The 27,960-nt window shown below is 39.5% G+C and overlaps 1 protein-coding gene across 8 annotated transcripts in view; it reads right to left on the reverse strand.

The window, feature by feature from the left end:
* Nucleotides 1–756: 756 nt before the first annotated feature.
* Nucleotides 757–27,960, reverse strand: part of LOC143287546 (uncharacterized) — a 178,517-nt gene continuing 151,313 nt past the window's right edge. For all 8 annotated transcript variants that reach the window (XM_076595609.1, XM_076595608.1, XM_076595607.1 and 5 more), the window contains 9 exons: nucleotides 27,184–27,347; nucleotides 20,416–20,595; nucleotides 18,555–18,695; nucleotides 14,199–14,338; nucleotides 13,566–13,695; nucleotides 8,095–8,295; nucleotides 6,740–6,909; nucleotides 3,297–3,438; nucleotides 757–3,058 (listed from right to left, as the gene is read on the reverse strand). In XM_076595609.1, the coding sequence (XP_076451724.1) occupies nucleotides 2,741–3,058; nucleotides 3,297–3,438; nucleotides 6,740–6,909; nucleotides 8,095–8,295; nucleotides 13,566–13,695; nucleotides 14,199–14,338; nucleotides 18,555–18,695; nucleotides 20,416–20,595; nucleotides 27,184–27,347 (1,586 nt within the window). In that variant the 3' untranslated portion in view covers nucleotides 757–2,740. The remainder of the gene's footprint in view (nucleotides 3,059–3,296; nucleotides 3,439–6,739; nucleotides 6,910–8,094; nucleotides 8,296–13,565; nucleotides 13,696–14,198; nucleotides 14,339–18,554; nucleotides 18,696–20,415; nucleotides 20,596–27,183; nucleotides 27,348–27,960) is intronic.

The raw sequence follows: 27,960 nt of genomic DNA on the forward strand, positions 1-27,960 counted from the left end.
GGTATTTATGAGTTGAGTGAATTCCTCGTCATGTTTCTGTATTACTATTAGATACTTGTAGTCTTGTCACACCAAAAGTTTTATGAAGCTTCTCTGTATCATTTACATGGGTGGGTTAATTGCTTTTTGAAAGACTGAAAAGTTTGTGGTTGGGGTCTGGGGTCTGGGGTCTGCTTAAGGACCCTAGTGGTGCTGGAGTAAAAACTACTTAACTTTTTTTTTTTTTTAAAGTCACCAGAATGCCAGTACATAATTCTGTATGATACTGATATTGAAGTACTCCTACCTATGTCTTTATAAGTATGATTCTTAAAAAATAGCTTTTCTGTGTACCACAGACCCTGTCCACATTTACATGTATGTGCCTGTGAATGTACCTTGTTCAGTGTTGGCATGCATCCCCGTGTGTGCATCTTGCATGTGAGTCTGTGCTGGCTGGGTGGATGCATGCATATGCTTCCATTTGTATGTGTGTGTTAGTGCATGTGTGAGAGATAATTCCCATGAGTTAATTCTGCAAGTCTCATTTAGTGTGATATTTTTGTCATGCACATTTTCTTATTGGTTATTGATTCTTTAGGTCAAAAACAGAAGCTTTGGTCACAGGTCTGAAAGATGGTTAATAATCGTTAAGGTGTTGGTTGAGTTACTGGTCAGGGAGAGTGCTTTAACATCTTTCACAGGCTGTAGATTTTATAAATCAGTTCCCTTAAACTTCACACACACACACACACACGCACACACAGACAAAGCTGATTAACTGCACACATTTATTCTGTATATTAGGAAGACACTAAACACAAAGACTAATAATCTATTTATGCATTTCTAGACACTTTACACCATTATATCCAATTGTTACACAGACATTAACACAAAGCAAATCTTGCATAACTTTTCTTTATGTGTTTTTTTCTTTGCACAACTTTTCTTTATGTGTTTTTTTTCTTTATGTTGTTCTTACCACAGAATCTACAAAGAACAAAAATGAATTCTAAAAGAGGGTTTAACTGAACTTCCAACCGTTCAGATCTTTGCACCTTTCATTGCTTCATATGAATGAATATGCAGATTACACTATATATAATAGGACAAGTGATTCAGGTTATTTTCTGCAGCACTTGTCAATGACAAATTCCTGTATCTCATTGCTTAAAAACATGTTTCAACACCACAGTGGAAAGCAGTGAAACAGATGTCCACACCATGACACGATGCACCTTTTGAATCCAATGAGTGCATTTCAAACTAGTTGGCCATTCAAAGAGTTCAGGTTCACTTTACCTAAAATAGTGAACATACGCTATCATCCACCCAACCCTCTTGACACTGTTACCAAAAAGTAACAATCTAGATATCACAGCTGCATGTTTAAGATAAAATACAAACAAAATGAAAATAAAATTGGGGAGGGAGTACATAGGGGTGAGGAGGGAAGCTTAGATAAATCACAGTACTGAAAACAAAAATGCAGTCAACACAATTTTCTTTTTATAAAAAGAAGAAAATGATGGAAACACAAAATGAACAGGGAATACTGACATGCCCCAAGAACCAGGGATGGGAGAGGATGGAGGATTTAAACCACTGCATTCAAAGCCAATTGCAAACAGGTTGAACCATGTCATCAAAGCCAAACATTTCCCATACGGCAATAGCCAAAAGAAAATAAGGGTTACATCTTAACTACTTACGATTAATATGTGTATAATGTTACTAATATTTTCAAAAGAATAATAAAATCCCATTAAGGGTGACACAGACTTGTCTTGAACAAACTAACCATGGACGGAATCCAGACAGAAAGGTTTTCACCAATCTGCTAAGTTAACAACTTGCATAAACCAGTTAACATGTAGTGACCGTAACAAACAACAAAGAGGGGCACTAAAAACAGCAATTAAAAAACAACAACATTACTCTCATGACTATCAGCAGCTTCACTCTTGTACAAGTTCAAACCTTTAATATCCTCATAGCATGAAGTGCAAACTGATGTCAGTGTGTATGCAAATATAGCTGTTGACTTTGCATAGGAGTGGCAGAAAGCTGTATCAACATAAACGATTTATCACAGCTAATGCTTTTTTTTTCAGCACATGGCATACAACATTTTTTGGGGGGTCAGGTTTGACAATTAACACATCTTTCATATGCTGCTTAAAAAGATCAGTTTACAAATAACTGACATTGGTATGTATTTTTGTCTGATGCATGACTCATGGGGAGGAAAATGTTTCATACAAAAGTGCTTGCTTGTTTTTCGTTACAATCATATCACAGATAAACCAACTGTTTCAAAATAGCAATATGTTGCTGGTGTATAATTCTTTCCCCTTGCTCCTGGGTTCAGCATAACTATTTGTTCAGTGTTCTGACTCTGCAGGAGCCTACAATCTCAATTGTCAGTCTACATAACAGACAGCACTATTTCCATTGTTCACAAACCTCCACTCACTGTTCTATGATAGTATTTCACGGAAAGGTCAATGGAAAATGCAGACATTGCTGCATCACTGCCAGTAACACACTCCATGAATATCTAAATGTTTATATCACCAACACAGAGAAAACTTTCAGACAATTACATAGTCTTAAAATTAACATATTTTCACTTGAGAAAAACTACAGTCAAATATTAATTAAAGTCTAAAAAAAGAAAGAAAAGAAAAGTAAAACAAACCATAAAAATGAAAGTTTCAAAGGACGTCCATTTTCAAAGCAGAGATCCAAACTAGGTCTAAGGCTTCAGCTTGCGGCGCAGGACAGGACTACGAGGGCTGCGCACTCCAAGACTGCTCAAGCGTCCAGGGGAGACAGTGCGGACAGGTGATCGTCGTCGATGTCCGTAGCCGCTAAGGTCGAGGCTCTCGTCCAGTTTGCGTGTCTCATGCTCCAACAGCAGGGGGTCAAGGTTACTGTCGCGGCCCATGGTGGTGAGGGAGGTGTCAAGGATGGAGCGGATGTCGCGGATCTCCTCCCCCGCCTTCATTGACTTGGTGAAGTACTGCTGGCGGCGACGCAGCTCCTGGGACAGCTGGTCCTTCAGCGTGTGGATCTGTGGGCAATACACAGGTAGAGACCAATTTGAACATAGTGACTGACATTGTGGATCTGTGGGCAACAGACAAGCAGAGACCACTGAGAACATAGTGATTGACACTGTAGATCTGTAAGCAACATTTTGTATCCAGAAATACGCTCCTTCCACTCAAGACAGTCTGTCACTGAAACCAAAGCGGGACAGGTCTGACTGAAAACTTTGGTTTATGATACGAGGCAAAAGGCAGACCGACCTGTTCTTCCAACCCCTTGACCTTCTGGCGGTGTGCTCGCTCCCTGGCCTCCAGCAGTTTCTCTGCCTGCACCTGGGCACTGCGCAGTCTGTCCGTCTCCATCTCCGTCTCCGCTCGGTGACGTGTGTTCACATCCACCAGTCTGTTTGAAACATCATGCGATGAACTGAGGCCATCAGCTATGTGAAGTGGACAGGGTATATTTGTATGGGCACATGCACCTTTGTATATTATGTGCGTGTGCTTTTGTCATGAGCAATACAAAATAAAGAACATTCCAGCTTTTACACATTGAAACAATGACAACTACAACAAGAAATGAGATTCATACAAAATACTGTTCTCCTAGTCATCATTACCATTTGAATTGGCAAGAATTCTCTTTTGTTACATGAAAATGGTCGAGAACAGTCTAGATGGGAAATTCTTCATACTTCATACACAAACCGTGGATGTGTTTTGACATAAAACACCAGCACAGAATTATGATTTATTCACACACACATCACTTGCAAACAACAGATTACCATTCAAACATGCATCCATAATTATTGCTCTTCTCTTGGAATGCAGACAATTTTTGTCAACTCAGATGTTTTTATATGCCTATCATCAGTATGTTCATTCTATGATCCAGTTGTGGGATATATCTTTTGAGAGATGAGAAAAGAGGATTTTCTTTTTTCTTCATTTACACACAAATACACATTTTGAAATCTAAAATATTCTGCAAGCAAGTCAAAATCCAAGAAAAAATAACAGTAACAAACTGGTGACACATTTGGTGAATTCTGTTCACACAAACCATTGGAAAATAAAGAACATACTGGTGGTGAAATACTCCACAAATCTGCATCGTTTGCACAGCAAGATTGTGGTCTTGGAAAGAAGAGATGAAAATGTTGTCAAGAACAGTGAAAATGAGATGACCACACTAAAATTTACCTTTGGAGGTGTTCATCACATAACTTTAAAATTTACCTTTGGAGGTGTTCATCACATAACTTTTACCTTTGGAAGTGTTCATCACATAACTCCTCAATGCTTGAATCATCAGGAGAGAAAACAACACAGTCAGTGAACAAAAGAAAGGCACATGCTGCAACACCACTGCTGTGAAACCCATGGCTCTTCAAACAGTTACATCGTGTCGTGTGAACAAAGGTGTTATGAACACTTTCACCAACACATTCAACTCTAGACAAAACAGTATTTAACAAAAAAAACAACAAAAATGGTCACAATGAAAAGGCTATAAAAACTAGAAAAGCATTCTAAAAATGAAAAAGACTCTTACAGAAAAAAGTTTGTATACTAACATATACATCTGCCAATACCAGTCTATAAACGGAAAAATGTGAGAAAAGCTGACACTGGAATACTGCTGGCAACAATATGACCAGTGTTGTTAACTTAAAGAAAAAAACCTCAGAAACACCCAGAAATTAATGGTCTCTAAACTTATGACCAAAACAACACTCAACATTATCTACTCAATATAAACACCAATTCTTTTGTCCCATACATAGTACCACCATCTACTCAACCCAGGAACCACCACCACAACTTTTGACAAAGGTAACACTCAACATATCAACTAATATAATCACCTGTTCTGTTGGCCTATACACAGTGCCTACGTCAGTGCTAACCAGGAACTTGCCATAAATACAGTGCCTACATCTGTTATCATACCTACATCTGTTATCACGAGAAACTTGTCCTACATCAGGCCTACATCTGTTATGATGAGAAACTTGTCCTACATCAATACCTGTATCTGTTATCACAAGAAACTTGTCCTACATCAATACCAACATCTGTTATCACAAGAAACTTGTCCTACATCAATGCCTACATCTGTTATCACGAGAAAATTGTCCTACATGAATACCTACATCTGTTATCACAAGAAACTTGTCCTACATCAATACCTACATCTGTTATCACAAGAAACTTGTCCTACATCAATGCCTACATCTGTTATGACGAGAAAATTGTCCTACATCAATACCTATATCTGTTATCACAAGAAACTTGTCCTACATCAATACCTACATCTGTTATCACAAGAAACTTGTCCTACATCAATGCCTACATCTGTTATCACAAGAAAATTGTCCTACATCAATGCCTACCCTACATCTGTTATCACGAGCCACCACCATAACAACTTTTGACAAAGGTAACACTCAACATATCAACTAATATAATCACCTGTTCTGTTGGCCTACACACAGTGCCTACGTCAGTGCTAACCAGGAACTTGCCATAAATACAATGCCTACATCTGTTATCATACCTACATCTGTTATCACGAGAAACTTGTCCTACATCAATGTCTACATCTGTTATCACCAGACCTTGCCCTACATCAATGTCTGCATCTGTTATCACAATAACTTGACCTACATCAATGTCTGTATCTGTTATCACAATAACTTGACCTACATCAATGTCTAAATCTGTTATCACAATAACTTGACCTACATCAATGTCTGTATCTGTTATCACAATAACTTGACCTACATCAATGTCTGTATCTGTTATCACAATAACTTGACCTACATCAATGTCTAAATCTGTTATCACCAGAACTTGACCTACATCAAGGTCTACATCTGTTATCACAAGAACTTGACCTACATCAATGTCTAAATCTGTTATCACCAGAACTTGACCTACATCAAGGTCTACATCTGTTATCACAAGAACTTGACCTATATCAATGTCTGCATCTGTTATCACAAGAACTTGACCTACATCAATGCCTACATCTGTTATCACCAGACCTTGACCTACATCAATGCCTACATCTGTTATTACCAGAACTTACACTACATCAATGTCTGCACCTGTTATCACAAAAACTTGTCCTACATCAATGTCTACATCTGTTATCACCAGAACTTGCACAGCATCAATACCTACATCTGTTATCACCAGATCTTGTCCTATATCAATGTCTGCATCTGTTATCACCAGAACTTCCCCTACATCAATGTCTACATCTGTTATCACAAGAACATGCCCAACATCAAAGTCTAAATCTGTTATTACCAGAACTTGACCTGCATCAATGTCTACATCTGTTATTACCAGAACTTCCCCTACATCAATGTCTAAATCTGTTATTACCAGAACTTGCACAGCATCAATACCTACATCTGTTATTACCAGATCTTGTCCTATATCAATGTCTACATCTGTTATCACCAGAACTTCCCCTACATCAATGTCTAAATCTGTTATTACCAGAACTTGACCTGCATCAATGTCTACATCTGTTATCAACAGCACTTGCCAAACATCAAAGTCTACATCTGTTATCACCAGAACTTGCACTACACAAAGTTCCTACATCTGTTCCAACCAGGAACCTGCCTTAAATTAGAGCCTATATAATTATGTTCTTGCCAGGAATCCTTGATCCCAGAGCCTACCTCTGGGCATGGCGCTGCTCAGCCTCTGCCAGCTGAGCCTGCACCTGCTGCAGTGTGCGCTGCAGCTCCACATTCTCTTCCTCCAGGCGCTGCAGACTGCGGTCAAAGTTACTACGGTCATACAGGGTCTTGGTGGCAATCTCCTCTGTCCTCAGCTTCTCTCGCTCCACCTGGTGTGTGAAACAGCAAGTGTTTGGTAATGATTTGACTGAAAATGATAGGAAACCCGAGCATGGGGCTTGGGAGTGATTGTAAACCTGATACAAGTTACCTGTTTTGTACTGCACATGACTTTTCCTCCCCATAACACCACCATGAGATAGGACATAAACCTGGTATAAGTTATCTGTTTTATTCTGTATGTGTCTTTTTCCCCGCAACAGTACTATGATTACACAAGAGAGTCAACAAATCCAACAAACACAGCATCTCTTCAAACAAAAAACAACATCACAGAAATAAACCAAAAACAAACAAAAACAAAAACAAAAAAAACAAACCCACAACATTTCTTCCAAACAACCACCAAACAAGCAAATGATCTTTTAGCATCACGGACTGATGGCTGGGAGGACATGGATTTGATTCCCAGCAGAGGTGTTTTTTTCAGCCCATGGCCAGCTCCTACCTAGAGCTGAGTGTGTTGTGGGCTTAAATGGAAAGACTGGGACTACACAGTTGAGTATCATTCTCTTCAAGGATGCGTCTTTGGTTGTGCTGCTCTAATTTCCTGACCAACACTGCAAGTGTATTTCTCTCAGGCCTGGTTAACACAGGGATATCATTATGATAGGAAGCGAAGAGTACAGCTTTGTCACGCAGTCCCAAACCTAAATGGACCTCCACAGCAGCATCCTCATCATTATCGTCATTCTCCTCCTGTCATTGGATGGCAGTCTCCATTCTAGGGGAGATACTCACTCAGTCTGGCTCCTCGACTAAAACATCATTGTCGCCAGAAGGGGTCTTAGGAGGTGGCGTCCTAAATACATTAAATCAGAACAGGCACTACTGAACACCACTGAAGTGACTCAGCAGCAGTGCAGGATCACCTCTGGTGTGTGGCCTCGTGGCAACCGAACATCGATGGTTCCCTGTGGACTGCTGGCGCTGGGACTGCGAGAGACAAACCTGAGTGTGGCTGTGTACTGGGGGACTTGGAATGAACAGCGTGGGATCAATGCCACTAAAAAGGTGCAGATAATGAGGCAGGAAAAAAAAAACACCCCAAAAGTTAGATAATAAAGGTGAAACCCACCAAATAAAACTAGTGGGGTCAGAACCCACCCTCTGACCAACCCCAATCAAACCAAACTAAACACATATGCACACACACATGTGTAAAGAAGTCTGACCTTGTCCAGAGTTTTGCGCAGGGCATTTTTGTCCTTCTCCAGCCTGACTGTGGACCTCTCCACCTCACGTTTCTCGTTCTCCATGGAGTTCAGTGTGCGTGACAGTGATGACACACGCTCCACCAGGGCCTGCTTCTCCGACTGTGTCTTCTGGATACGCTGAGTCAGGTCCTGTTCTGCCTCCTGCCGCTGAACCAGCAGCTGGGGAAAGGATCAGAAATCATGATTTTTAACATATGGGTCAGACATCGTGATAGGTAACATATGACTCGGCCATCGTGACTGGTAACACATGGGTCATATATTGTGATGGGTAACACATGGGTCATATATTAAAGCGCTTTGATTTGTCTCTGCACAAGATTCAGCGCTATATAAATTCTATTATTATTATTATTATTATTATATTGTGATGGGTAACACATGGGTCAGATATTGTGACAGACATCAGGGGCTATATGCATGAAATCTTAATAACAGCATAATTACCTACCAAATGGGATCTGGCAACTAAAACTCCAAGTAATATATGAAACCTTACTTCTAGTTGTTCCGATTGAAGCTGGCTACTAAATTAACACCTCCTCCAGAGGTGATGGAAATCCTTTAACTGACAACTATCTGGCCAAACAAGATGATGTGTTCATGTTAAAGCAACAAAACAGGTGTGCAATCCAAAGAGAATGCATAGCCAAGGACTGAAAACCCCCTCTAAAAATGTATGACTCCCAAAATCTACATAAATTTTATATTTCCAAGGCATGTATTTTTTTTGTATAGTTTGAAAAAACAGGATATGATATCAAAGTAAGGAGGACAGAATCAACTGCTCAACCCCGTACTGCACATTTACCGCACACATGATTTTATGATACAGGCACATTTCAAAATGTTGTGGCAGATTTGATAGTGTAGATCTAGTGACAGCATTTCACACAAATACGTGAGTGAGTTACGCATTCTTTCATTATGTGGGGAACTGGATACGTGGACAAGAGGGAGCTGACATGCAAAACCGAAAGTTAACTGTGATGAGAAGCTTTACAGAACTAAAGCCGTCCAGAAACAACTAAACAATATTGCTCAATGGTGCAAAGACACAGGATCTTCCATCAATCCAGCGAAAGCCCAAACATTGCTGTGCACCCTCAACAACAGAACTGCAAGCAAATCAACACCACCTGCGTCATTCGACGAAATTTAGATCGAGAAAATCGAATGCCTACGCTACCTAGGAATACAGTTCGACAGGATGCTAACCTTCAGAAAACATACAGAAAATACTGTTCTCAAATGCAAAAAGGGCCTTTCAGTCTTAAAAAAAATGGCAACCAAAGGTATTGAACAATGCCACCTCTTCCTGCTATACCAATCACTTGTCCTCAGTGTGATCGACTATGGACTTGTGATACCAACACCATCTCAAAGCAACCTCCTAAAATTAGAAAGAGTTCAAAATGAAGCTATGAGGCTGATCCTTGGAACAACAAAAGACACGCCCACGGAAACCATGCAATACCTGCTTGACCTTCCTTCAGTGCAGGCCAGAAACAATTTAGAACAGGTTAAGACCTACTTCAAAGCATTAGAAAACCCTCAAAACCCACTGCATGACGCAGTCAAAGAACCAAAAGGCAGCCGTCTAGGATGAGGAAGATCATGGATGGGGCAAGCAGAAGACACAATCCAGCTAGTATGCAAACTACAAGACCTGAAAGAAACAAAAGAATGGGAGAAAAACCCCGAAAACCTCAACCATCTTGCCAGAGGGCAAAACTGATGTGGAAGTGAAGCTACTCATAGAAGAAAACAGTAAAGAAGAGGACATCATCATATACACAGATGACTCAGTCACCAAAGACCAATCCGGTTGGGGATTCACTGCGAAACAAAATGGAAAAATAATTAGGGAAGAGAATGCTGCCTACAAAGTCACAACCTCCAGCCTAATGATGGAAGTTGAAACTGTGACACATGCCCTCCAGTGGCTATCGTCCATCCATATGCCCGGAAACCAACATGCCATGATTCTAACCGACTCAATGAACCTCATACAGAAAATTGAAAATGGAATGGGAAGCCCAGAGTAGCATAAGGCAATGCGCAAATTTCAGATTAAAAAACTCACATGGTCATACTGCCCGGGACATGCAGGTGTTAAGGGAAATGAGCGAGCTGACAGACTTGCTGGTAATGCAACAACAACGAGCGGCCTACATCTAGGAAAATTGGAAATCCTCAGAAAAGTCGAAGGATATCAAAAAGAACAGGTACAAGGCCATCACACCGTCGATCGCCTCAAAGAAATAAAGGCAGAGAAAGGGAGTGGCCGTAAGTCTAACATGAAAGGTATAGCATGATGCTTTGCAAATCAAACAAATATCGGCATCATTTCCAAACCAACATTGTGCAAGTTTCTTCAAAACGGAACAGAGTCTCTGTGGGCTTTTCCAAATACAATAGACTGAGCAGCACACTAGATGCCACGTTCCTGGCATCAGAGATCTTTTCCCATCCCTCTTGTGGCCAATCAGTGGCAGCCTCTGTGCGTGTGTGTATGTGTGGGTCTGTGTGTTTGAGTGCGTTTGTGCATGCGCGAGGGTGTAAGTGTACACAAGTGTCAGGAGAGTTCTGTGCACGTGCGATATGTGTGTGTGTGTGTGTGAAAGGGGGGTGGGGGATGCAGGGGGCAAGGGGGGTTAGAGGATGAGGTATGTGTGTGTATGCATGCCTACACTGTGGGAGCAACGGAATATTGGAACGTGCGGGTGTGTATATATATAGCTTTGTATATATGTGTGTGGGGTTGGGGGTGGGGGATATGGGCGTATGTGTGTGTGCTTGTACAAGTATCTGTGTGTGCGTGTGTGTGTGTGTGTGTGTGTGTGTGTGTGCGTGTTTGTGTGTGTGTGTGTGTGTGCCGTGGAAGCTGCGATACGTCGCCTAGAAATGAGTGTGTGGAGGAGGGTGGTAGAGGAGGTGCAGGGTAATGTGTGTGTGTGTGTGTGTGTGTGTGTGTGTGTGTGTGTGTGTGTTGGGGCTCATGTACGTTTATATGTATTTGACTGTGCTTTCATATCTGTGAAACTGCATGTTTGGTGCATATCTGTTATGCATATGTGGGTGTATGTGTGAATGTGTGTCTCCATGTTCTACATTTATTTGCTTATTTATCATCATTGCTGTCTTTTTTATTTATTTATTTATTATTATTATTATTACTACTTTTTTATATTATATTAATTATTTATTTATTTATTTATTTATGTACGCTTATAGTTGACTTCATCAGGTTTTTGCGCCTTATACATATTATTAGTAGTGGTAGTAGTAATTTTTTTTATGTATTTATCTATTATTTATTCACCTTTTTTTTTCTCAAGGCCTGACTAAGCACGTTAGGTTAAGCCGCTGGTCAGGCATCTGCTTGGCAGATGTGGTGTAGCGTATATGGATTTGTCCGAACGCAGTGACGCCTCCTTGAGCTACTGAAACTGAAACTTTACAGATGAAGAAGGGTGGAACATGCATCTGCATCCATGCAGGCGTTGTCAAGTGAATTCAAGAATTATTTTATCAATCAAAAACATTATCATTCTCTCAATGTGCAGGTACGTCACTCTTCAATTACTCTGAAAGACTGTCACTGTATGTGTGGTATACAGTCAACATTAACACTGGTACATACTGCTGCAGTGCACTTGCCAAATTGGCTGTTACATGAAATGTAGAGTGGCATCCTTTCGATTAAAATGTAGGACATTGCAGGGCAGTTTGTGTTCATGTTCTGGATTTAATATGTGCGTAAATGATAATACAGCCTTCCATTCAATTTGTTCCTAGTATTTTATAAATAACCGTTCATACACATTAAACACCATCCATCTTCTTATCAACCCCTCCCCACTCCCATCAGTGCTCTTAAACACACACACCATGCAATAATTAATTTTTTAAAATATAAACCTGCCTGTCTTGTGTGTTTGAAAGTCCATTTTCACAACATTTCAACAAAGAATAATTAATGGGGTAAATATGTTTTCCAAAGAAACAATTCTATGTTGAAGGTTTATAAAATTATCTAAAACATCAGTTTTGCCACCTGTTGGCAAATTACATTTAACTGATTTGAATGTTTCTAATTCCACATTGTCCATTGTTGATTTTCAGAGGTCTGCAAATGTGTACATAAATTGTGTGTGATTTACTCGAGAGAAATCAAATTATTGAAATTAAATTTCAGTGTTTGCCAGGTCGCCTGTGACACAGACTTGAGATACATCAGCACTGACAAGATGAGCTGGATCTGTTCTTGTCAGGGTGCTCAGGCTCAGCCCACTGCTCACAGCTTCTGAGGGAAATCAGCCTCCACTGGACTGAATTTTGCTTGGCAACAGTTGGATACATGATCTGTACCTGGCTGATGTGATAAGGAAATAGGTAGTTTGAATGAACTTATGCTTGTGGCATTAGTTTTTATTATGTTTTATTGAAAATGTGTGTATGTGACACTGTCAGTATATAATGTGCATTATTAAAATGTATATGTGTGGTGCTGGTAGGGTGCACTGTATATGCCTAGGTAGCAGCATTAAACTGCTTGCAGATATGTTTGTGTGGTTATATATATATATATATATAGAGAGAGAGAGAGAGAGAGAGAGAGAGAGAGTATTTTGTATTTCTTTCTATCTCAACAGATTTCTCTGTGTGAAATTCGGGGGGGGGGGGGGGGGGGGGGGGGGGAAGAACGCGTCGCTACACTACAGTGCCAATCATTTTTTTTGTGTATTTTTTCCTGCATTCAGTTTTATTTGTTTTTCCTACCAAAGTAGACTTTTCTACAGAATTTTGCCAGTAACATCCGTTTTGTTGCCATGGATTCTTTTACATGCACAAAGTGCATGCTGCGCACGGGACCTCGGTTTATCGTCTAATCCAAATGACTAGCGTCCAGACCACCACTCGAGGTCTAGTGGAGGGGGAGAAAATATCAGTGGCTGAGCCATGATTCGAACCAGCGCGCTCAGATTCTCTTGCTTCCTAGGCGGATGCGTTACCTCTAGGCCATCACTCCACACACACACATATATATATATGTATATATCTCTCTTTCATTATATCATCATTGCCTAAATATGCTGACAGTCATTTTTCTTTTTGTGTGTGAAGAAAGTGAGCCACCAAGTGACTATCACCCACTGCCTGGGGGTGGACCAGCTGTGGAAAAAAGCAGTCCTTGTGGGTGTGACCTGGCTGTTTGACTTTCCAGTCAAACTTGGGAGAAAAGGTAAGAGTGGGAATCGAACCCTGACCCTAACTGACATCAGGCAGATAAACATATTACCTATCCTGCCACCTTCCTCCTTCGGTCAAACTAATATACAGAAATGATACACACACACACAGACGTGAAATTCACAAGGATCCACATACGCCTCACTCAAACCAGCATGAGCCAGGGGACTTACATTGTTCAGCTGACGGATCTGACCCTCCAGCTCAGCACAGCGGACCTCAGACTCTGACACCTCATTCTGCATGGTCTGCAGTCGTTCCAACAAGGTAAGGTTCTGCTTCTTGGCATCATTCAGACCTTGACTGGAGACGTAATACATCAATACCATAGAGTTCTTTGTGTGTGTGTTGTGTTTATACCCTATGTTTACACTGCATTTTATAAACCTTGCCTGTGGTCCTGTCAAGTACTACTGTGCTCTGTGCGTGTAAGTGTGTTATATCTACATAGTGGTGTTTTAACTATTTACCTGCTGTCCTATAAAGTACTACTGTACATTCTCTGTGTGTGTGTGTGTGTGTGTGTGTGTGTGTGTGCTATATTTACATAGTGGTGTTTTATAGACTTTGCCTGCAGTCCTATGAAGTACACTGCACACTGTGTGTGTGTGTGTGTGTGTGTGTGTGTGTGTGTGTGTTTGTTTATATCCTATGTTTAGATAATGATGTTTTATAGACCTTACCTGCAATATTATTAGGTACTATTTACAGTGTGTGTGTATGTGTGTGTGTATGTGCATGCGTGTGCGCACTTGCATTATGTGTAAATATGACAATAAAAAATGAGACAAAAAAGGAAAAGTTACATGGCCACATCTAGTCGCTCCTTGAGCACGCATCGATCCTGTTCGCTGTTCTTGAGAGCCCTTTGTGTTTGAGCCACCCTCTCCTCCAGGTCACTGATCGCCGCATTGCTGTCTGACAGTGACATGTTCAGTGCTTGTACCTGTCAAACACAGATATTCACGGATACAGACATTGACAAATACATATACACACATTACTGCACACACAAACACAAAAATACCTTTTAAGGACAGATATATAAACACACTTAACTGCCCCCACACAAAGACACATACATACCTTTTAAGGATAGATATACACATAGAGAAAAATACCTTTAACTCATTCTATACTGCCCAATGACTTCCTTCATTATACTCTCTGTACAGGCTGTTTGACTATGTTATAAGAAAAATATCTAAAAAAATCAAATGCAAGTACATACAGCTGTGAAATTTTGTGTGAATATAAAAAATAGAATGGACTAATATTTGGCAAAGTTTCAAAGCACTCACTTTATTATTGACTGATTAATAATTTGAAAAAAATCCATTTTTTCACAACTAACATGAAGGGTGTGTGTGTGTTGTGTGTGTGTGTGTGATGTGTGTGTGTGTGCATTTATGTGTATGTACTTGCATTTAATATACTGATATGATGGTTTTGTTCTGGGGCAAATTGCTCCCAGAGAATAATGGTGGTGCACTTGTGGGTGGGTTGACTGAGTTCTCTCTAGGCCTGGCCCACTTCCTTGCTGTGTGTGGAGTGTGAGTTGAATTCTGAAATTGGTTTGCTGCAGCATGTTGTTACCTGCCCAGTTTTACCAGATTTTTACCTGACTTTTACTCACTGGTTGCTATTTACCAATCCTGTAAAGCTTTCATTTCTATGCCCTTGCCAGAAGAAGCTGTTGACACAGCCAAAATTTGCTACATTTAAGATTACAAGTTTTAAAGACATGCCAGGTCTACTGTTGTTGACATTTCCAAACACACACACACACACATATATATATATATATATATATATATGTATATGTATACATATGTGTGTATGACACAGCATGCAAAAAAAACCCAGCTTAACCCCTTGGCTGCCTATATGATGAGATAACTTGGCATCGCAAGCATGTACGCTTCGCTGCTACAACGACAAGATAACTCATCATCGAAATATTCTGACTTTTCCCTGGTTTGCATTCAGTTCGTTGACAAAAATGCTGGTCGCTTTAGCTTGGGGAATCTTTCTAGATTCTATTCATTGCTAGAAACCCCATCTACGTCATGAGGCGGTCCTTTATTTGAACATTTTGGTTGGGTCACTGTCGCAGTGTTTTGCCTGGCCCCTTTCCTCACTCGCTCAACAAAATGTCGGACTGACGCCGTGCTCAAGACATGTGATCGTGGGGAACTAAATCAACCAAGATTGCTTTCTTTAGCTGATGCTCAGAAAGAATTGAAGCGTAAATTCGAAGGAGAAGACAGTGATGAACATTTATTGGACGATTTGAAAGAAAATAAAGGGAGCAATCAAGAGAGTGGTCAAGATATGACTATCAGTGAGTGATGCCGGCTGTACAGCTTTAGCAGACGACAGGAAACTAACCAAATTATTAGCAGGACACAGTGTGAGCAATTTTCTTGGCACTCAGCCAATGCGGTCTGATGAGCACTGGATAAAGTGATCATGTGAGAGGGGTGAAGAGGAGGGGGGTGGAGACTGAGGGGGCGTGATCTCACATCCATATTATCACTTGGAGAAGTCACAATGCATTGTGTATCTATCTCTTTTAAAAACTTTTTTTTTTATTGTGGTTGTTCTAGTATGATTTTGTGTGTGCAGATATCCATTTGTCCAGAAAATATATTTTCATGCAAATCACCTGACTAATGTTTGTAATGAACAAGTTGAAAATGTGACAAAAACAAAACAAAACAAAACACTGATTTCAAAACAACTGCATGTCACAAAAAAATATATAAAATGGGAAAACGTTATGTGTTTTGTATTCTTTATTCATTTACCTTTCAGAAAATATATACTTTTATGGGTCTTTCTCAAATAACAAAGAGCACAGATTTTTTTTGAAAATTTATACCCGTTTTTTTGTGAAAAAAAAAAAAAAAACACTGGCAAATAGATTTCACTTAAATCTTAATTTCCTGGCAGTGAAAGGGTTAAGTTGGAATTTATCATTTTTGACATTTATGTACTTTCAGAAATTTTAAAAACCACAGATAACACAAAAAACAATTGATCTATGTATCATAGTTTTTTTGTTTAAAAAAAAATTGTCAAAGTAAATGTGCCCGAAAAGGACAAATGCCTTATGAAAAAAACGTACATCTGCCTGCTCATAAAAAAAACATATATTTGCTTGCTTGTAATTTTAGAACAAGAATTATCTTTGAAATGTATGTGGTGTTGAAAGATTCAGCATTAAGTAAACTATAAATTTTGATATGAAAAAAAGCATAGGAAAACTCATATTTTCTCTCTGTTGTTTGACCAAAAAATATTTCCCATAATGCTAATGAATCTTTTGAACTTTGGCTTTAGATCCCAGATCAAAGTAACATTTACCAACTGCAGTCATTAAGTGTATTGCCACATCATTAGCTGAGGTAATTTCAGAAAAGCCTAAGTCAAATGCACTGAACATTGTAACTTTAAAGCAAAGACAAGACTTCAAAGATGCTAAATTTGTAAATCTCTGATGGGTGCAATAACTGAGTGGTTAACACGCTGGACTTTCAATCTGAGGGTCCCCAGTTTGAATCTTGGTAACGGCGCCTGGTGGGTACAGGGTGGAGATTTTTCTGATTTCCAGGTCAACTTATGTGCAGACCCCCTTGTGTGTATACAGCAAGCAGAAGATCAAATAAGTATGTTAAACATCCTGTAATCAATGTCAGTGTTCGGTGGGTTATGGAAACAAGAACATACCCTGCATGCGCCCCCTGAAATTGGAGTATGGCTGCCTACATGGCGGGGTAAAAACGATCATAGATGTAAAAGCCCACTCGTGACATACGAATGAATGTGGGAGGTGCAGCCCACCAACGAAGAAGAAGAAATAAAAATCTAGATTTCCATTATTTTGACCCAAAATACCCTAATGTGTTTTTGTGCACAGCTAAGAATACCTGGCTGCGGCTTTAGTTGGGTTTTCGCGTGCTGTGTCACACACACACACACATACTCACACACAGATACATATACATACATAATTATATATATTTAATTATTGCACACACATAAATACTCCAAAAATACATTTTAAGGACAGACATCACTGCGCACATAAAAAGACTTCTTAAGGATTGACAGACATGTGAGGGGGAAACCAGGTACTAGCCACGACCTTCATTTGAAAGCCAATATGTTGGAAGAAGCTTGTTACTAGGTTTCCACACAAGTGACCAGACAAAATTCTATACTGTTTTCCAGATCAGACTGAAAATTTTCCAAACCAGACACAGAGCATAACTACCATAATTCCCTGTTGCTAACTTTTCTTATCTGATTCAGTCAGTTAAGACTTTCCAGGCTTCTCACCAAATAATAATGACAAATCTAAATCATAAATGAGATGGTACTGTCTGACATTGGATCTTTTACTGGGTCTATTTTTAAGTTGATTTTCTTCATTTTATATCTTGCACACACAACTAGGTGGAAAATTCGCCAAGTTTTGTTCAGCCATGTTTTGCTTGACCAAAAGATACATTCAAATTCTTCTAGTTCATTATTTGACCAAATCTAATTCACGAGTGCTGCTTATTCAAGGATTTTACTTTCTTTTTTTTTTTTAATTCAGGGGGTGTACCTTATACACAGTAGTGCTTTGTCAACTGAAACTTACAGTAAATTACAACAAACACAGATGATCTTAAAAAAGAATAAATTCACAGAAATTCACATTCATGGGTTCAAAACACAGAGACATGCAGAAAACTGTTTCCACTTGCACATTCACAAATAAAGAAAAATGATTAACATGTTACATCACTTTAGTTTCATGAACCAACAAATTCGAATTGAAAGGTACAAAGCACAGCAGTACTTGCAATGGTCCACTTTACTTTGTTCTCCCAACAGTCAATAATCAACTTTTTTTTTTCTTAATGTTAAGTCAACTCAGTCTTCACACACACTCACTCAAAAAGAAAACTTTTTACATACCATTTTAATCCCCAAGAAGAAAATATTCCTACATCTATATTTTCCATGCCAAGAATGATCAGTACAACAGCTTCACCACCTGATCTGATGACGAGGACTTGAAAGAAAAGAGATGGGAAGGAGAGAACCACTACAGGACAGAAAGATAAGGTGAACACAGAAACGACAGAGGAGCCGGCCCAGTGGTATACCTTGTCCTTGGACATGTGTCCCTCCTCCTCTGTCTTGGCCAGAGAGCTGTGCAGACGGTCAATGGTAACCTGCAGGGACTGGGCCTTGGACTCCAGGTCCTGGATCTGTTTGGTCAGCGTCTCCACACGGTCCTGCAGCACCTGAAACCACCAAAACAAAAAACCCATTTTTTGAATTGCATTTCACACTGGGTATGTTACATTTCACATCATGTACAATACCACTGCTGTGAGTGGTGGATTTTTGTAATACTGGAAAGTTTGCTGCCTGGATCCAGGGGATGCTTAACCAAAGTGTATGTCTTAATACTAAAACAAAGTACAATACAAAATTTGTTTTTATTTGACATCATACTGTGTACATTACATCTCAGATCACATAAACTACGTCTCACAGTGTGAACATTACATCTTAGAATGAGTAAATTGCATCTCACAGTATGTACATTATATCTTAGATAATAAAAAAAAAGTGCATTTCACAATGTGAATATTCCATCTTAAATCATGTAAATTCCATCTCATATTAAGTACACTACATGTAAATTGCATCTCAAATTGTGGACATTGCATCTAAGATCATGCAAAGTGCATCTTACAGTGTACACATTATATCTTAGATCATGTAAAATTGCATCTTTCAGTGTGTACATTATATCTCAGATCATGAAAATTGCATCTCACAGTGTGGACATTATATCTTTGATCATGTAAACTGCATCTCATAATGTGTACACCTTAGATCATGTAAATTGCATTTCATATTGTGGACAACATATTTTAGATATGTAAACTGCGTCTCACAGAAACCTGGTCTTGAAAATGAAATCCTAAAAAACGAGGCCTATTTCTGTCAAAATTACTTGAAAGAGTTGTTCTTTGATAGCTCCTCAGTCGTTTGTCATCCAGATACTTCCTTGAGGTGTTTCAGTCTGCATACAGACAGAATCACAGTACAGAGAAAGCCCTCTTACACATATCCAACACATTATTGTCCTGTGCACACAACAGAGATGTCTCAGTTCTGTGTTGCTCGCTCTCTACAGCCACAGGTACTATCGATCATGATATTCTTCCCCTCGGTCTTCATCATACTTTTGGAATCTCTGGCACAGCTCTCATCTCTCCAGTTGCACTCAAAGGGTGTTCATTTCCAGTTATCATTTTGAATACATTGTCTGCAGGTCCAGCATGTCCCTATGGTGACAGTCATCTTATTCTATCTCTGCTTTTCACTCTTCACTAAAAACTCATCTTTTTAAAACCTATCTATAAACACTCTCAGCTATCTTCCTCTCCAAAACCATCCATGTCAGCTCACTTTGGATGCATGAAGATAATATAAATGACAAGGCAACCCATGCTGTCTTACCTTCCCAAAGTTAAAATAAATACAGTACAAGTCAGGTGACTGTAGCCTTCACAGCTCATGCTATTTCAGTATTCATGAGCATGGAGCAAATAACATGTGAGTTCTACTGTTGCTCATGGAGGATGAGTAGAACATACAGGCTGGTAGTAATGTGTGTGCATAATGTACATCACTTTCTTCAATATTTTAGCTTGCATGATAAAAGACGGATCTTTGAAGTATTTCAAGGTGGTGTTTAGGTTTTATCAATTCTCAATCATCCTACCCAGATTGGTTAATCTACCACTTGTTCCAAATGCCAATGTTAAAGATTACTATGGTCACACACATAAACACACATTTATCCTTGGTCCAGATGTGTGTGTGTGCCTCTGGTGCATGTGTGTGCATGCATACATGTATGCAAGCGTGCATATATGTGTACATGTGCAAACATCAGGGGAACAGAGATCTGTGATTGTTTCTACAGACAAGTGCAATGTGACTGACCTGGTTTTCGGTCTCCTTGTCAGTCATGGCCAGACGGAGGCGCTGCAATTCTCCATCCAGTGAGCGCCGGGCCAGCTCCAGCTTGGTGCAGCGGGTCTCGGCATCATCCAGTGACAGTCGCAGGTTCTTCTTGTCCTCTTCCAGCTTGGATTCATTTGTTTTCAGCTTCGCCATCTTCTCCTGAAGCCCCATATACACAGAAAATGCTTATCATTAGGTCCTCTGTCCATCAGAAATAATTGTATCCCCATGCTTTTTGAAACCATGTATCTAGATTTGCTTCTTTTCACCTTTTGCTGCCCTATCATGTCATCACTTTAATGGCATTACCATCATGTCCTCATCCCCAAAACACAGCCATACCCAGTCTTTTCTGCCACAGTCTTGTGCCAGCAGTTCACAAGGTACTATCAATATTTGGCCACTGCAAGGCCACATACCAGAGGATACTTTGCACTGCTGCTGAGTCCATTCAGGTGTTCAGAAATGGCTTTTCTAAATCCAGGCTGTTAAGTCAACTTCTGATGACACCAATTACATAATCGTGGAGCTGGACTGAATATTTCCATCTGAAAGCCCCCCCTGGCCCCTTAGTTTTGTGGGAGCTGCAATATGTAGAAGTGTGTGTGTGTGTGTGTGTGTGTGTGTGTGTGCACCTGCGATCATTATTGGTATTGTGGAAGCTGCAGAATATAGGAATATGTGTGTATGTGTGTGTGTGTGTGTGTGTGTGTGTGTGTGTGTGTGTTGTGTGTGTGTGTGTGTGTGTGTGTTGTGTGTGTGTGTGTGTGTGTGTGTGTGTGTGTGTGTGTGTGTGTGTGTGTGTGTGTGTGTGTGTGTGTGTGTGTGATAGGAGCTGTGGTATGTAGGAATGTGTGCATATGTGTGTGTGTGTGTGTGTGTGTGTGTGTGTGTGTGTGTGTGTGTGTGTGTGTGTGTGTGTTTGTGTGTGTGTGATGGGAACTGCAATATGTAAAAATGTGTGTGTATGCATGTATGTGTGTGTGGGAGTAATGTCGGAGATCGGAAATGCAGATGTGTGTGCGCGCATGTGAAAGTGAGTTTCTGTGTTGGGACTCGAGCTGTGATGTGTAGCATTGGGTCTGTGTACATTTGGTTTTGGCTTTCATGTCTGTGAGACTGCAAATTGTTGTATATCTGTTATGCCCATGTGTGTGTGTGTGTGTGTGTGTGTGTGTGTGTGTAGTATCAGCTGCGATACGTAGGAAGACATATTTTTGTGTGTTTTACTTATCATTATTGTTGTATATTCATTTATTATTTACTTATGATTACTATTTATTTTATTCTAGTTATCTATTTTTAATTATTAATTTGTCTATTTATTTATTTTCTATCCATTTATTTATTTTCTGAGCGTGTTGGGCTGTGCTGTTCAGGCATCTGTTTAACAGATATGGTGTAGCATATATGGATTAATCTGAACACAGTGATGCCTCCTTGAGTAACTAAACTGAACTGAACTTTCCCCTGGAGTGAAAACAGTCAGAGCATCCCTCTTAATGACTGTCTCCACGAATCTTTTAACACTGAAAACCCTAACAGAAGCTCACCCCAAGGAAGTGGAGGGGAACTTGAAACAATGTCACCATGACAGCAAGGCATAAAATACCAAAGAATTTTGGACTGTGTTGTCAACATTTGATGATGAGCATCATGCTGTTATGGCGGTCTATTTAGGTGTAATAGATACATACACTTGTACAGCTGATCGGGAAATTAAACCAACACTGCCAAAGATATATCTGAGAAGTGAATGGATCTTAGCTGTACATTCTCAGCCTTCCCATTTGAGCCCATGACATACTATACTCTGGACAGGAGCCCACCACAGACCAAAACATCACATCTCTGATGGGCTCAAACTTGTGTCCTCCCAGTTATCAGTCAACAATGTTAAACAATTCACTATAGTGGCTGGTAGCACCACATGTTTGAAGTCATGTCCCTTGTCTTGTTTTAAAAAAAATTACTGTTTTAATTGTTCAACAGCTAATCTCTAGGTTTGTCTTAAGTCTGATCACTTTTGGTTGTTTTTGTAAGAAAAAAAAGTACTAAAATTTTTTTGTTGTCAAATAAGCTAAAGAAAAAAGGGCTACTTTGTGGCCTGCAAGCAGGAACTACAGCTAAGAAATGACAGAAACACTCTGGGCCAAAAAGATACATTATAACAAAGGCTGTCAAGTGTCAAGTCAACAAATCCATGCATAGATGCAAACATCATTTGCACAAAAATGAACAACAGATAAAAACAATACCAACAAAAGAAAAAACACAAGATGGGAAAGTGGGAAAAAGAAAGTTAGGCAGACATACAGAATGAAACAGAACATCATTCTTTAATACCAAAAGCCCTGACTGAATGTGTTAAGAAAAATACACTGATGTTAACACTAACATGATTTACATCATCCTACTAAATTTGGAAACACTGATTAAAATTGGAAAACACCACAAAGTACAAACATAAAACAAAATACAAACATGAAACACCTGTATTGATAAGCAACAGCCACAAACAATTAGCATCAAATAAATCCAGTGTTTCAAACTCCAGTCATTTCTCTTTTCTTTAATGCCCTGTATTTGTGAAAATGCCATATCTAAACCCCCAAACAAAAACCGTAAAAAAAAAAAAAAAAAAAAAAAAAAATCAGCTTTCATCAAATTACTTGATCAAGGTGAAGAAAAAGCAAACCAAACATGGAAACACATGACTGGATGTGCACTGGGTTTTGGATGATGGAGACTTCCAGCACCCTAAAGGAAGCGACAGTGGGAAGGAAGGAAAGGGACCGAAAGGAAGGGAGAGGAGGAGGGGAAAACAATCCAACTTGGTGGATTGTGGGTGTGGAAAAACACACATATGCCCATGCACACAGAAACATACACACACACAATAAAAAATTCATTCCCATATTTTTTAATAACTCTGTCATGGACATCTTTGCTTCTGTACACTTGTGAAGTCTCTGTTAGTTTATCAAGAAGACTGATGAATAATTTATTTATGTTTAATGCTATCAAAGTCACAAGTTTTGTCAGCTTATTAACTGTGACAATGAACAAACTTGTTTATCACCTTCCTCAACCCCAGGCTCTTGACTGATATACACTCTCTTTTCTTACACACACACACACACACTCACTCAAGATGTTACCTGTTACTGCAGACGATTTGCAGTATGGTCCGATTTGACATATGTTACAATTGTTTGATGTTTGTTTTTTCATTATTTTACTCATGTTCCATACATTTTAATAACAAGAATGATAATAATAATTGATACTTAAACAGCACACTATCCAGAAATCTGCTCTAGGTGCTATAAAAAAACCCACCTTTGTTTACATAACACATTACATCAATGTTACGTACACACACCAAAATGTGACTAACAAACTACACACACACACAAAAACACACACATTTTAACATACATATGTACATAGCCGCTGCCCCCCATACATACACACACATAAGCACACACACATGCACAGATGCACACATAAACAAACAGACATGCTCACACACACACACACACACGCACACGATCAAACATACACACACATACAAATACACATTCATAAACATACATGTGTACATGTACACATACACATGTATACACACATAATCAAGCACATCACACGCAAAGAAGTGGACCTGCCACAACTGAACTTATTGCTGAGGGAAGAGGTGTTTTGAGACCAGATCTGAAAGAGGCGAGGGAGTCAGAATGACAGAGGTTATCAGGGAGCTTGTTCCACATCTTTGGCGATTGAACAGAAAATAATCTCTGTCTGTAGGTCTTACTTCTGACGTGTTGTATCCTGAGAAGTCAAGTATCAGAGGAAGAATGGAGCTGGTGAGATGGAGTATTGATATGGAGGAGTTCAGAAAGATACTCTGGGCCAGATCTTGACTGCAGAAAAAGTCAGAGTGGATAGCTAGTAACAGTCTATTCGATCACACGAAACCAATGGAGAGACTGAAGGAGAGGAGAAACTTTGGTTAAATTTAGAAGCTTTGCAAATGAGTCTGGTAGTGTTATTCTGAATTTATTGAAGTCTGTCCAACAGATATCTGGGATGGCCAGGTAAAAGAGAAATGCAGTGATCCATTCTTGAGAGAACAAAAGCACATACACATGTTTTGGCTGCATCAGCTGAGAGATAGTGGCGGACATAACTGATTCTATGCAGTTACAGGTAGGTAACTTTACAGATATTTGGAATGTGCTGTTGGAAAGAAAGAGACTGGTCTAGGATTATACCAATACTGCAAACAGGAGAAAGTGAAACAGATGTGCTACTGATCAGAACAGAGTCAGGAACAGAAGGATGTTGACGAAACTTTTTTGAACAGGCTATCATAAATTCAGTCTTATCGTCACTTTTTCCTTTTATTTTTTTTCACATATTCACTTTCACATATGTATACACACACCCAGAGTAAAACACACACACACACAAGCTAACACACATCATTGTGCTAATATTACCCCCTCCCCACAATTTTAGACTACTCCTACAACAAACACACCTAACGTCCCACCTCTCAATCCCCCCCAAGCTCCCTGTCATGCACATTTACACACCCATACATACATGCCCAACCATGTATTTTCTTTCTCTTTTTACTTTCTCACACCCCCTCCCCCTCCTACCAGACGCCCTCTCCCCACCAGACTAAAGCATCTGGATGCAAACATAAACGAGATATGAAAAAAACAGAATGGGGTTACAAACATGCACAAAAAAATGAAGAAAAACAATAAACCAACTCACAATCTTCCACTGAGAGCAAGAACAAAAGTGATGATAACAGATGACACCACAGTGAAGTCACAAACACAGCTTAAGTTAGGAAAAGGTAAGTGTGTGTGATACATGTGTGTAAATGAATCTGTTGTGTACAAAGACAAAAAGGAAAAACAACAAGCAACTTAAATTCATGTTCCACTATTTCAGCCGAATGCCCTTCTCTGTTGAGTTCTGTCCTTGACCTCAACATCTGAGGCACAACATAGAAGTCTGAATCATAGATTCATGACATAATGTTCAGAAACATAAACTGTTAAAGTTACAATCAATATAAATGTTCACTTTGTCTGAGAAAGGAGAAAGAGATGTGTTAACACACTGTATACATTTTTTGTGTATATGTATGTGAGTGAGGAGAGGGGAAGATGTCTTTTCTCTTTTAATCTTTCACCCATCCTACCCCAACCTTTATGATTCCACTTACCTTCTCCACTCCCAGCCAATCCCCCCTCCAACCTCTCCCTCCCTCACAGCATGTTTGCTTTCTCACACACAAAATAACACACACACATACACCACACACACTAACACACACAAACTTGCAACACACACTGGTATGTCCAGGCCAACATATACACTAATGTACACATACATATTCACTTATAATTACACAATCTACACTTTCAGACGACATGAACAAGTTAATGGAACATATCATGATGGGAAAGGGGTGGGGAATATATATATATATATATATATATATATATATATATATATATATATATATATATATATATATGATCTTGGGGAGGGGGAACCATACAACAGTGAAATATGAAGTGACAGCTTTTGTTAGGGTCCTGGAGAAAATCAGTCAATACTTTAAATTTGTTATGTAGCATGCAGTTGAAGTTCTTTCTCATATTCAGACCAACAAAATATTATAATACTGCACTGCCACCATGTTTCTGATTTTGTACAACAGCTTGTCCAATCTGGTCAGTGTCTTCATTATGTAGGTCAAATGTTCAAGGGATGTACAACAGCACTTGTCTGGATTTAATAATATAAAGTCTCTACAATTTGCCCACCAGAGTTTTGCAGATTTTTTGTTGACACAGTATACGTTGCTTCTGTGTGTATCTTGCATCCTATGACAAATATGACTTATACAAGTCAAATGCTTTTCATATTCATATTCAATTTCTGTACTCCCCAAGATGACACAGCATCCCAAATTTCCAAAGAATGAGCAGAAGTGTCACAAAGTTATCCGTAACTGGGACAAAATCTGGGCTTGACTCTGGACTTACAAAAGTTCAGTTACTCAAGGAATTGTCACTGCGTTCAGACAAATCCATATACGCTACACCACATCTGCCAAGCAGATGCCTGACCAACAGCGTAACCCACCATGCTTAGTCAGGTCTTGTGGAGAAAAAAAAGTAAGCAGATAGATAATTAAATAAAATACAAAGCAGAAAAAATGAATAAACAGATAGATAAATTAAACAATAGATATTAAAAAAGCACATGCAGTTTCACAGATATGAAAGCACAAACAAAAGTGCACAGACCCAACGCTACACATAAAAAAAGCACATGAGCCCCAACACCCACCCACACACCATCTCCCAAATAACCCTGTACACCCCCCCACCCCCACACACCCCCATTCCTACTTATCGTTGTTTCCACAGCACACACATACACATTCAACAATGAGTAATCTGTAAACTGGTTCCTCCCAAGGAAATTAGCAAACAGGGCATAGCCAGCAATAGCGGTTTCCATCTCTCTCTCTCTCCCTTTATGCTGGTTCAGTCACTTTTCAATGCCAATACATCTGTAAATATAAAATCATTAGCATCATGTGGAACACTAGCACGATTCTCTTAAGACAGCAGGCTACAAGTAGACACAGCAAGAGACAGTCAGACCTGCAGACAAACAGTGTCCAGGGCAAACCTGCACTATACTGACCTGCAGCTGACGTTTTTCAGACTCGGCCGCAGTCATGGCTCTTTCCAAGCTGTTCACTTTGTCAGAGAGCACCTTACGCTCACGCTCGTTGCGTCTAATTGTCTCCTCCTGCATCATGAGGGCAGTCTGGGCACTGGTCAGTCGTCCATCGATGCCACGCTTGTCTGCAGTCATACAGAGAAAATGCTTGCATTTGCGTCCAATATCTTTAATGCACAGTTGTGAGTGAAGGGTTTTGTAATGTAATGCAAACATTGGTCTGGTAATTTGCACAGTAATATATTTTCTGGTCAAATGGATAATACCTGTACACACAATTTATACTTGAACAATCACAATGAGAAAAAAAAGAGACATATACACAATTCATCATGACTTCATTATAACAACATAGATGTGATTTTCCGGTCATTTCAGTTAAAATAAGTTTTCCTCAAAAAGTCATCACACATATCCGGCAATAAAGTCAGATCCAAGAAATGTTTCATTTCACAATTGTATCTTTTATGCTGACAGTATAGAGTACTTTTTTCTGCTTGACTGGATTTGCCTGTACCTGTTTGGTAGCCTGCTGTGCATACACACTGTTTCCTCAACAAATTCGCGATTTTGATTATCTTTTAAAAAAAACATGAGAGAGAGAGAGAGAGAGAGAGAGAGAGAGAGAGAGAGAGAGAGATTCAATGCAGTCTGTGTTCTGTGGGTCTTATTTAGTCTACTGGCACCAGTTAAGTCAACAATAAGGCAACAACAAGCTGAATGTTGTTTTTTGGCCCT

This window comes from Babylonia areolata, chromosome 11 (assembly GCF_041734735.1).
Source record: "Babylonia areolata isolate BAREFJ2019XMU chromosome 11, ASM4173473v1, whole genome shotgun sequence".
NCBI lineage: Eukaryota > Metazoa > Mollusca > Gastropoda > Neogastropoda > Buccinidae > Babylonia > Babylonia areolata.